Source organism: Crinia signifera, chromosome 1 (assembly GCF_055691185.1).
Source record: "Crinia signifera chromosome 1, ASM5569118v1, whole genome shotgun sequence".
Taxonomy (NCBI): Eukaryota; Metazoa; Chordata; class Amphibia; order Anura; family Myobatrachidae; genus Crinia; species Crinia signifera.
The window spans coordinates 144,703,841-144,716,806 of NC_139217.1; the positions used below are offsets into that span (position 1 = coordinate 144,703,841).

Below are 12,966 nucleotides of genomic sequence, written 5' to 3' on the forward strand. Positions count from 1 at the left end.
GGCTTGTCGACGGTCACCCGGGGTCCGCGCCGCCTGCCTGCACCCCCCCCCCCCCCTAGCCCTGTCTGTCTCCCTAAAGCGGAGACGGACAGGATTCCCGTCGCCCCGCCGACGGAGATTGAGACGCGCGTGCGCGTGAGACGCATGCGCGTCTCAGTCAGACGGTGAGGCAGGCTACTGGCGGATCGCCAGCAGTGACGTTCTGGCGATTCGCCAGCAAAGAAGAGGCCTGCCCCATCTGTAGTAAGCCCGCTTGAAGCAAATGCTTTGAAAGCTGATCTGCTACCTTGTGATTGCTTCTGTGTTTGTGCATGTGTGTGAGAGATAAATATGTAGTTTCACTCACTGCCAACAGATGGCAGTGTTTTGGAGCCACACAAATGGACACTAGACATATATAGATTATAATAAAAATATTGTATATCTTGCTGTAGCTGGAATGAAACACGCTGTACCATTTGGATCTCCTGCTCCTCTGAACTCGCCTAATCAAAATAACTCATATAATGGACCAAATTCCTCTGGAAATCACCAGCAGAGGTATTTCTCAGACTTACTCGCTTTGTTTTACTTATACTTTTTTTGCTCTGTATGTTTATCTGTGCTGTTTGCTTTCAGGCAGCAAGGACCTCTAACTACAAGTAACGTTTCACCTTCCTACCCTGCTTTTGGTCAGCCTCCACCTAATTTCAACAATGTTGCTTCTCCGCTGGTTCATCAGATGACCAACCAACTTAACAACATGCAAATAGGTGGCTATGGTAATTATTTTTCCATATTTTATATTTCTGAACTATAGGTTTGAGGCCCTAAACAGCAGTGAATACGTTCAAAGTATTCTTCTACCAAATGCACATATGCAATCTATAGATGAGGAACATTATGGTTTATATTCAATTGCCCCCAATACATTTTATCATGAAAAAACAGAATATTATCGCAATGTTTTCCTGATTTTTTTGCTTTCGGGTATTCATTTATACCCCTTTTTTCATGCAAAACATACCCTGAAAAGACACAGGATCAGGGATAAGTTCCAGGACCAATGTGATTCCATGTTAAAAACAGGGCTAATAGGGCTGGTTATTGGGGGTTTTATGGCTAATAGAATATTGGGCCAGAACTCAATGTTTCTGCGCCCTTAAAACATCTCTTCCTGCAATATCTGCTTTTTGTATTAATCAGTTTCTGGTAGTATTACACTTGTATGTATATGCAAACATTCATGAAGAATTCCTTGTAAATGAAGATACTTTACAGGTTAAATCTCCCATATTCAAAATGATTTGGATCCCAAGAATTTTGTATTTCGGATTAAGCCTTATTTTAGAATATTTGCATACCATAATGAGATTTTGGACTATTTGCATACTATTTTGAGGGTATGTGGTTAAGATGCCGATTGACGTAATACCGATTGACAGAATCCCTACAACCAAATGCTGATGGACAATATGCCGACATATACACACCACCGACAATCAAAATACAGACAGGTAAAACAAAGACAGGAGGAGAACACAGACACTACCACATTGCCGACAGACAGAATTATGACACTGATAATACAGAATAGAGTTTTTCATGATTTTTTTCTCAATACCGACCTGATCCTACTTTATCATCCCAGTGGGCATACAGGGAGAATATTACAGTGTACTGAGCGCAGAGAGTCTGTAGGATGGCGGGCCATGTGACAAGACATGCTACACTTGTACGGTGTCCATGTCATTATAACTGTGTTGGTATTTTAACATGTTCAGCATTATGATCATGTCAGTATTTGGACTGTAGGCATTTCAACAGACTGTATTATGTACGTGTTGGGATATTGACCATAGATATTTATACCATATCGGCCAAGTAATTGTCGGTAATTCAGTTGTAGGTAAATCATACTGATCTCATTTTGAGATATGTTGTGGATAGGATCCAAGTCTAATCACAGAATACATTTTTGTCTCATATACACCTTATACACACAGCCTGAAGGTCATTGTAGATAATGGGGCAGATGTATTATAGCGGCGCATAGCGAGGCGAAGCAGGAAGGGACATCGACAAGATGCCGAAGCGGATGAGAGCAAACTCCCCCCTCCGCAGGGGCGGATCCAGGATAAAATGACAGGGGGGGCACCATGATAAAAAAAGGTTTGGGTGGGGGAGGGGCGGTGTTAGTGGTGCCAGTGTACATGCTAAGAGAGCGGCAGGAGAGGGTGGGAATGGAATTAAAAATAGGCCCTGGCATTTAAAGTACGCAGGCCCACCATGGCGACAAAGTGAAGGATGTAGTTGTGCGCGCTCCAGAAAAGGGTGTGTGGCCACTCAACAGGGGGCGTGTCTACACCACATACAACTTCTACACATTATGCAACAAAATACTAGACCCCATTATACTTGCCCCTTACACATGATGCCAAATGGAATGAGCCAAAATTGACATAATGCCACATGGATTGAGTCAAAATTCAAATAATGCCACATGGATTGTGTCAAAATTCACATAATGCCACATGGATTGAGCCAAAATTGACATAATAACACACACGGATTGAGCCAAAATTCACATAATGCCAAATGGATTGTGTCAAAATTCACATAATGCCACACGGATTGAGACAAATTCACATAATGCCACACGGATTGAGCCAAAATTTACATAATGCTACACGGATTGGGCCAAAATTCACATAATGCCACACAGATTGGGCCAAAATTCACATAATGCTACATGGATTGAGCCAAAATTCACATAATGCCACACGGATTGAGACAAAATTCACATAATGCCACACGGATTGAGACAAAATTCACATAATGCCACATGGATTGAGACAAAATTCACATAATGCCACACGGATTGAGACAAAATTCACATAATGCCACATGGATTGGGCCAGAATTCACATAATGCCACACAGATTAAGCCAAAATTCACAATACACTTCATAAACAGGGACATTGTCCACCAAAGGTGCGCATTAAACATTTACACCATAATGTCCATTACACGTTAAGTTACATGCCATTATGTCCATTATGTGTTATGCCAAACACCATAATGCCTATTAAAAATTATGCTACATAAGAGCAGAGAAGTGCTGCTTCTCTACATGCTCATTGCCAAGGGTTCCATGCTCATTGCCAGAGGTTCCATGCTCGTTGCCATGTGGGATTACATGCTCATTGCCAAGGGGGAATACATGCTCGTGGTAAATGGGGGACAGCCGCCGCCAGGCAAGAGTGATCGCTACTGACAGTGGCAGAGTCTGGCTGTATTCAGAGCACTGCAGGTCCCGGCTATTTGAAATCATACCCCTTTCACACCAGAAAATGCATTCCCAGGTTGGCCCCTTTTACACCAGCCTAGTCTCTGCATTTTCTGGTGTGAGGGGGAGAGAAAACCACCCCTCCCCCCTTTAACCAGTTATCTCATTTAACCGGCTATATCTTCGGAACCAACTGACCCATTTACATGAGACAAGTATTATATTGAAGAACTTTTGAGTGGGCTTTGAATGATTTTGGTCCAGTGAAACTGGAACGTTTGGTTCCAGAGTAATCTGCCCTCAAAATCATGAACAGCCATGAAATTACATTTAAAAAAAAAAATCGGTTTACACGCAATATCTCTGGAACCGATTGACCGATTTGGACCAGCCTGGTATCATATTGAAGGCCCAGCGATTTGGAATTGAATGATATCGACCACAAGCTTCTGTGATGCCAGGGCGGGAACTGGCAGCCGTCGGAACCGGGTGGGGGTCGGAATTGACGGGTCCCATATTATCCTATGGGGAAAAAACGTTACAGGTTTGCCAGGCGATATCTCCGGTTCCCGGGGGGCTAGAGACACGGGGCTGGGCTCGTTGGAAAGCCCTGGTCCTCAGCTACAAAATAAATGACAGGGGGGGCACGTGCCCGGGTGCCCCCCCCCTGAATCCGCCACTGCCCCTCCGGCGATGTCCCCTCCTGGAGACAGTGCATCAGTTTGCACTGTGGCGCTATCTCCTTCCCCCCGGCCGGCTGGAATGGGCATGCGCGGGATTTGGCTACTCACGCAAGATCTCCAGTGCAGCCCAGAGCCAACAGCAGGGAGAGCAATGTCCCTGCTGTTAAGATAGGGCTTCGCCAGCCTGATGCTGGCGAAGCCGATAGCAGCAGCGGGCGGAATGGTCAGCGCTGCTGACCGTTCATACATTCGCCCTACACTGCATGACCAACTACAGGCCAGTATCAAATCTTCCTTTTCTAGGAAAGGTTATCGAGAAAGTGGTTGCAACTCAACTAGAGACCCACCTGTTAACCCATGACATTTATGATCCATTCCAGTCAGGATTCAGGAGAAGACATAGCACAGAAACAGCTCTGGTATGTGTGCTCAATGATCTTCTAAATGCAAGGGATAGAGGAGACTGTTCAATCCTAATCCTTCTGGACCTCTCTGCAGCATTTGACACCATTGACCATGGGATTCTAATTGAGCGCCTGAAGAATTTCTGTGGCCTGGGTGGCACAGTCCTTAGCTGGTTCAAATCATTTCTCGCTGGCAGGTCACAGAGAGTTGCATCGGGAGTATACTCTTCACCACCAGTGCCGTTGTCTTGTGGTGTCCCACAGGGCTCTATACTATTTCCCATGCTTTTTGCAGTATACATGCTTCCACTTGGTGACATAATCAGACGTCACGGCCTGGTCTACCACTACTATGCAGATGATACCCAACTGTACCTGTCCTTTGCTCCAGGCACCGATAACACAATAACAACCTTAAATGGCTGCCTAGCTGAGCTCCAGGAGTGGATGAGTGCCAGTTGGCTGAGACTGAACCCAGATAAAACAGAAGTCCTGATGATAAATCACAGGACAAGACGGCAGCATAGCCAACTGACAGGTCTTAAGCTGGGGGGCACAGCACTAAAAAACTCTGATCATGTGCGGAATCTTGGTGTTGTCCTGGATAATGGCCTGACACTTAAACATCAGGTGTCAGCCACAATCAAATCCTCATTCTTTCATCTGAGAAACATAGCCAGAATCAAGCATTTAATTCCCTCAGAAGACCTTCCTAAAGTCATACATGCATTTATATCATCACGACTAGACTACTGCAATGCTCTCTACCTGGGTCTTCCAGCAAAAGAATTGCACCGCTTGCAGCTGGTACAAAATGCAGCCGCCAGACTATTAACTAACCAGCCCCGCTCCTGCCACATAACTCCCATTCTCTATGCCCTTCACTGGCTACCTGTAAAATGGCGAATCGTTTTCAAGATTGGCTTACTCACTTTCAAGGCCCTACATGACCAGGGCCCAAGGTACCTGCAACAGCTGCTGATCCCTTACTGTCCTACTTGATTACTACGATCCACTGAAGAAGGACTACTAACAGTACCCAGAATCTCCCTGAATTCATCTGGGGGTCGAGCTTTCAACTTTGCTGCTCCAACTCTGTGGAACTCTCTTCCTCGCACAGTGCGAGAAGCGCCCACTATAGAATCCTTTAAAAATAGACTAAAGACATACTTATTTACTCAAGCATTTCACTGACATCTACTGTTAAGCTTGTTTTGTATTTCGAGCTGTAAAGACAATGTGTGAAGCACTTTGAGTCCTATTGGGAGAAAAGTGCTATATAAATATCATTATTATTATTATTATTATTATTATATCGGCCTGCTATAATTTAGCGCCCCTGTCATTTACCGCATACCGGCTCCTTCATACGGATCCGATATGATTTCCCGGCGGTCGGGATCCCGGCGGTCGGAATCCCGACACTGGAATCCCGACCGCCGAAATCCCGACAAGGGGGGGACATGGATCGCCCCCCCTTGCGGGCTCGCTGCGCTCGCCACGCAGCGGGCCCGGTGCCTCGCTACGCTCGGCACACTATTTTATTCTCCCTCTATGGGTGTCGTGGACACCCACGGAGGGAGAAAGTTTCGGGATTTCGGCGGTCGGGATTCCAGTGTCGGGATTCCGACCGCCGGGATCCCGACCGCCGGGAAATTAACCGCATCCCCCTTCATACATGGGGGAGAAGGGGTATCAGTGCACATAATGTGCACTGATACCCCTTCTCCCCCATATCTACCTTTCATACATCAGCCCCAATATTTGTAACTAGTTACCAGTGCGTCAAAATGGCGGAACAACATAAGAGTATTGTCAGCGCTGGCGGCTGTGCACGTACAAACAGAGTAACACATGAATTGCTCTGTTGTGCACCTCTATTGGCCGCCCGCCTGCAAACACTTAAACTCTCCCCATGGAGGTGAGGAGCAACATTAGCCTTTTGTTAAAAAAGGATCATTTTGTGCATGAAACAAAGTTTGTGTACATTGGACCATCAGAAAATAAAGGTGTCACTAACTCAGTCATTCATTTTTTAAATTCAGTAATTTTTATTGAATTTTTTTTATGAGAACACTCCAATAAAACAGAAACCACAGGCCTAAGATAGACATTGTACACAAACGATATGCATCATTCCACCATCTTGTGACAGCGCGTACAGTGAAAAGACATATATTACAAACAGGATATGAATAATGTCACTAGGACAGGGAAATAATATTCCAACTACCCGAAGGTGCCATTCGGTGTTGTTAAGTCAAAGATACGGAGGAGAATATTTGCACATTAGAGTGTACAGGATCATCTAAAGTAAATTGATTCAGAAGCGTAGCATATTAAATCAGAGTCTAATATCAAATTGACATATCAATATCTATCTATCTATCTATCTAGTAAAGCAAATAAAAAACAAAGCAAAACCAAAACAAACCTCCTCATAACCTCCCCAAAACAAACCTACTCATAACCCCCACCCTGTATAACCTAACCCCAACCTAGGAAATACTTGGATCTCAAAACTACCCTATAGCTAACTCAGTCATTCATATCTAGAACTGTATACTATGCCTTTTTCCAGATGTATCAACACACAACATTTATTTTTTTATTGTGTAGAGCTAAATACTGGTCTGCAGTGATTACTGTGTTGGGAACTGAGCTTCTAATTCCTGTTTTTTGGGGGGATTATTTTAGTATACTTTATTTTATTTATTTTTTTCTAATTAAACAAAGCATTGCATCGGTGGTTTTATTTACTCCATATTCCTGCAGGGCCTTCTGGTTCAATGACTTCTCAGGTGCCACTTAGCCAAAATATGCCTGCCAGTTTCCCACCACAGACACATCAAATGGGGCCAGGACTCCATTCACCTCCAGCACACACGAGCAATCTCAATGGCTTACCTTCTGAGCCTCTCTTACCTCATGGCAATATGCAGGATGGAATGACTGCACATCATCCTTACCAGCAACAAATGCAAGGCCAGCCTCCAAATCTTGGATATCCTCCACAAAATCGTAAGTGGACAAACATTTGAAGCTATTTTACTATAGACAACATTATCCATTAATGTTATTCAATATGGGAAAAGTAAAATAATAATGGCAAATGTAAATGAAATGATTTCTTAGGGGGACATTTACTATGATGGGAGTTCTATTTCTGATGGGATGTTGCTACACTGGGGAGATGAAGTGAAATTCACAGTAAACCTATGGCGAATTTTTGCCAAAGATTGAGTGGAGACTGTGATGGTTAGTGTACTTTTTTATTCTGATCATAACATGTGGTCATTAGCAGGAGGTGGTGGAGCGCCAACTATGTAGTGCAGGGGAGACTTCTTAGCTCATATACAGGTTATCATGTAAGCAATACTGTATATGTGCTGGATGGTTCCCCCAGAAATAAGCAGTGCTGTCTACATCGTTTTCATATTCCTTCTAAACCCGCCCCTGAACTTCCATTGGCTAGTTTCACAGAAGTCTGGTGGCAGGCACTCGTCAATAAAAAAAAAAAAATTCTGATATGTCTTGGCTAACCACATTGACCACCAAAATGTATTAATTCCTACATTCTTTTGCTGATTTACTATGAATGTCTGATAAATCTATTCATTGTAGACTGCTGCATAAGAGATGTAGGGATATTGGGCCTAAATCAATCCTGAAAACAGCAAGATTGCGCATGCATATGGCCCTTAGTACACATGTGCGAGTAGTACACATGTGCAAGGCCATCCTGCGGAAAAATCCTGCTTGTATGATCCAAGCATTCTAGTTGACCTCAGCTCTGGCCTCGATCATCCTGTTTCTATCGCAGCCACAGAGTAAATCCTGGCCTACACACAGACTGTACGCAGTGTGTTGTGCTAAGTGAAATAACCTAGGTTAATGACTGAGTCTGCAGCAAGGGCTTTTTCCATTTACTTTGCATTATATGAATGTTTCTGTTAGAGGGACTTCAGCAGGAACTTGTGTTTGTGTATTCATGCCCTCCACTGAGAAAAGACTGAACTGTGAATGCTATAAATAAATAAATAAATAAATAAATAAATAAAAGTTGCAATAGATTCTGAGTTTTTGGTGATCCTAGAACCTATTTTAACATTTGAATACTTACATTACAGAAAACAGTTATGGTTCTCAGTTACCAGGACCTCCCGGACCACCAGGACCTCCAGGACATCCAATGTCTTACCCTGGTGCATTTCCTGGAAGCCAACAGCAAATGTCTGGCCCACCGCAAAAAAAACTTGACCCAGATTCCATACCTAGTCCAGTAAGTTATTGTGTCTTGCCAAATACTGTATGTTTATTATTATTATTAAAGTTGTAATATTTATCTACAAATGAATATCAGCAGAGCCGGCCTTAGGCATAGGCAAACTAGGCAATTGCGTTGGGCAGTGGTTCCCAAACTGTGCGCCTAGGCTCCCTGGGGTGCCTCGGGACACTTGCAGGGGTGACTCTGGTTGGTCATCCAGGACCAATTCAAATTATTTATGATCAATTATTTCTGCACAAAACCAGTGCTGGTGGCTGCCAATCATAAAATGTGTACAATCAGAAGCAAATCCTGTCCTTTACCACATAACTGAACCAAAGAAGCACATATAAACAGAATCTACTTAATTTGATATATATTTTTTGGGGCCTACGGGTGCCTTGGAAAAATTCTGATACTCTAGGGCAGTGATTTTCAACCTTTTTACCTTGCGGCACACTAAATAAGATTTTAAAATTGCCAAGGCACACCATGAGATCCCCACAGGGCAAAACACATTGGCCCCTACAGGAAAAAAACAACCCTATTGGCCCCCATATAAAAAACAATCACACCGGTCCCCACAGGTAACAAAAATAAAATACATTGGCCCTTTACATGAAAAGAAGAGACCAGATTATAACAGTTGAACTGGTGGTGGCTGTAAACTGTTTTGGGCATCTCTAGATCTGGGTGCACACTTGAGAACGGCTCAAGGCACACTAGTGTGCCACGGCACGGTGGTTGAAAAACACTGCTCTAGGGTGCCGTGATTAGAAAAAAGATTGGGAACCCCTGGCCTAGGGCATTTGGAATGCCTAGGGGCATCAGCAGCTTCTGCTGATTACAATGATATGCAGCATGCCTATATTCTGTGTGTGAGTGAGGCTGTATCTGCATATGAAATAGTGTATTAATGGAAATCACTGTAACATAGCATTCCGTATGCAGGTACAGCCACAGTCGCACATAGAATATAGGCATGCCACATATCATTTTAATCATCGGAAGCTCCTTGTGTGTGCTGGGCATAACAATGCAAATAAGACGAATTTTCAGCATAAAAGGCCCCCAACGTTAGCAGAACTGGCCAGGAGCTATTGAGGCAAGATGTATGAGAAAACATCTGTATCCAAGCAGAGGCAGAGGTCACAGTGTTAGCGGCTGTGCGAGTGCTGTCTGTGGGTGGGTTGGTTGTGCAATAGTGTTCAGCATATGTGTAAGGGGCATTATGTGTGTCATGTATAAATGCATTAATAATGTGCGACATATGTGTAACAGGTATTATGTGTGTTATGTATAAATGCATTAATAATGTGCGACATGTGTAACAGGCATTGTGTGTCATGTGTATAAGGGCATTAATAATGTGCAACATATGTGTAAGGGGCATTATGTGTGTCATTATGTGTATGAAGGGCATTAATAAAGGTTGGCATAATGTGTAAGGGGCATTATGGTTATAAGGACATTAATAATGTGTGTCAGGGGCATTACTGTGTGGTATTATCAGGGGTGCCGAGAGAAAGGGGTAGGGGGTACAAATTACCCAGGCCAAAGTCTGATGGAAGGGCCCCCTCCCCTAAAGTGACAGCAGCAGCTGCAGCTCTTCTCCTCTGCCCAGCACACACTGCTTTGTGCTGGGTTGCAGTGTGGCCATGGAGGTGCTTAAAATACAACATATTCTCAGGAAAAAAAATTTATGGGTATAATGTGAATAATGTGAGGAGTAATGTACATAAGGTAAAGTGGTACTACTTTGTGATGTAACGTGAATAAGGGACACCATCGCATGATATAATGTGGTACTATTGTGTGGCCATGCCCCTTCCCAGCAAGAACACACCCCTGTTTGGGCTGCGCACCAAATGTGTGCACTGTTTCTATGTAAAATATTGCGGGTAGGAGCACCAAAATGATGACTGCTATGATGAGGGTTGATGGTGCTGGGAAAGGGGAGCAGGGTCAGAGGCGGAACTAGTGGCGGTGCTAGGGGGTACCAGCCAAAATCTTGCCTAGGGCGTCATTTAGGCTAGGGCTGGCTCTGAATATCAGACTTTAACATTAGATACATACATCTAAATGAAAAACAAATCTCCTGATCTCACTACTTCATTTTTTACTACTGTTACCTGGGCTAATTTCATTATTTGATCAAATTTATGTTTTTAAACATCAATGATAAGAGTATTCAGTACATCTAGTAATGCGTATACCATGTGGTGCAGTACACCCAGTGTTAGTGATGGAGTAGCATAATAAAGTTTTCTGTATTTGTTTTGCCTGTTATAGGCAGACTAGTTAAAAGCCTGTCAAAATAGACTTCAACTGTAATTCCACTTTCTGCTGGCAAACTATTCAAAGTATATTAATTATCCTGATATTCTGCCCTTCTTTAGCCACACTGCTGTCTTTTTGTAACACTGATGCTGATTTCTATTTGTTGCTTTTTCAAGTTCTTTGTATATGATTCTATTATCTACGGAACAAATGCCATGTTGTGTGCGTTACATTCAATAAACTATATTGTTTGACTATAACAGAGGGTCAGATGCACTAAGCTTCAAAATTGATAAAATTAAGAGTGATTTATAACCAACCAATCAGACCTGTCAAACCAAGCCTGCAACATGACATGTATGAGCTGATTAGCTGGCTGTTTATCACTCTCCATTTGTACAATCAGCTTGAGATTTTGCCTATATAGTCAAAATCGCATCGGAATCGCATGCAGATCGCACAGGTTTTTTACCTTGCGATCCCGATGCGCGATCCCGTGGCAGCACAAATCGAAACCCAGATAGACAGGGCTGCAATGACTATATAGTGCAGATCTGCACTATATCGTCCAAATCGCATGCATGTCAGGTGGCTTGCCGTGCAATTCAATCCCGATGCGATCTGATCGCATTGGGATCGAATAGCAAGCCTAACCATTACACCGTCCGGGCAGTACGGATGGAGTAATGGTTAGCATTACAGCCTCGGCAACCATCAAATAATGTGGGTGTCCCCCTGCAGGCTGCAAAAGGATGTTTTTGGCAAACATCCATTCGCAGCCAATGAGTGTGAACAGACACTGCAAATAGGTGGCGGCTAGGCCACCATTCGCAATGTGGGGTTTGGTGGATTTGCAAGGCTGCAGATTCCCAGCCTTGAGAATCAACCAGAATAACCCCCTAAATTTATAGACTACAGTCACAAAATATGGGAGATGGTATTAGTTAGGATGCATTGAAAGCTAATGCAAGCAGGACTGCATTTACCATAGCGTACTGTAGGTCTGTATCAGTGATGTACGGTCAGTGTAGGCAGGGGAGCGTTCTAATGATTTTTATGTGTGTAAATCTAGCTATGATACAAACCAGTGCCTCCCCAGCCAGTGACCTCACCACACTTCATTGGTCTGTATTGTTATGTGATATGCCGTGCAGCTTTCTCTTTACTGTGGCATTGTGATGTGTGTTGGTGTTATTTTTCCTACTAATAATTACAGATATTTTTCTTGACCAGATACAAGTGATTGAGAATGATAAGATCAGCAGAGGCGGTCAAGTCTATACTACTAATGCCAGAGGACAGGTCCCTCCACTCGTCACCACTGACTGCACAATACAAGATCAAGGTAATTATGTGCAAATGTTATCACAGCTCCCACACTGGTAAATAGATATTTGTCATTTACCTGCAATAGGAATGAGACACGTTACCGCATGCTGCACTGCAGATCCTGTCACAACTTAAGAGCAGCATTTCTCAACCATTACATTACAAACAGAGCTTGTTTTAAGGATTTTCCAGTAATGAGTAAGAGGTGCGTACACTGTAGAAGATTTTGTCAAATAACGACATATCGTGTATATCGTCTAGTGTATACGTGCTGTTAGCAATGTTCTCCGTCATTTATACAGGCAGGACGTATGCCTTTACTCGTCCTGTACGGCATCAGCAAGTGTATATGCACTTGCCAATGCAAGCTACCCCGCCAGGTCAGAACTATGACACATCGTCTAATGTGTACCCAGCTTGAGTAAAGAGGTTAGGGCAACACTTGTAGTTTTCCATGGGAAGGTATTGGTAACAGTAAACCTAAATAATGCACCTGATAGGTTGGATGACTCACCAGCAGAGATGCCTTATGGGAGCTGTCTTTATACGTGGCCTTGATTCTCCTGCGACATATTGGCAATTTAATGCAGTCTTATATGTCTCTTCAGCCATCTGAAAAGTCTAAGCAGGCCTTTATTGCCAGCCATTCATCCTTTTTTTTAAATCTGATGTTGCCTGTCCACTGCATTTGATATTACTGAATAATAGCTTTGAAGACTATCACTTGCCATACT

General features: G+C 43.4%; 1 protein-coding gene across 2 annotated transcripts in view; it reads left to right on the forward strand.

Annotated features, from left to right (window-relative positions):
- Nucleotides 1-12,966, forward strand: part of SEC24D (SEC24 homolog D, COPII component) — a 108,523-nt gene that overhangs the window by 25,415 nt on the left and 70,142 nt on the right. The window contains exons 3-7 of one of the 2 annotated variants that reach the window (XM_083174461.1): nt 435-540; nt 619-761; nt 7,132-7,377; nt 8,487-8,638; nt 12,137-12,248. In XM_083174461.1, coding sequence (XP_083030587.1) covers nt 435-540; nt 619-761; nt 7,132-7,377; nt 8,487-8,638; nt 12,137-12,248 — 759 coding nt within the window. The remainder of the gene's footprint in view (nt 1-434; nt 541-618; nt 762-7,131; nt 7,378-8,486; nt 8,639-12,136; nt 12,249-12,966) is intronic. The other variant, XM_083174462.1, reaches the window with a different exon arrangement.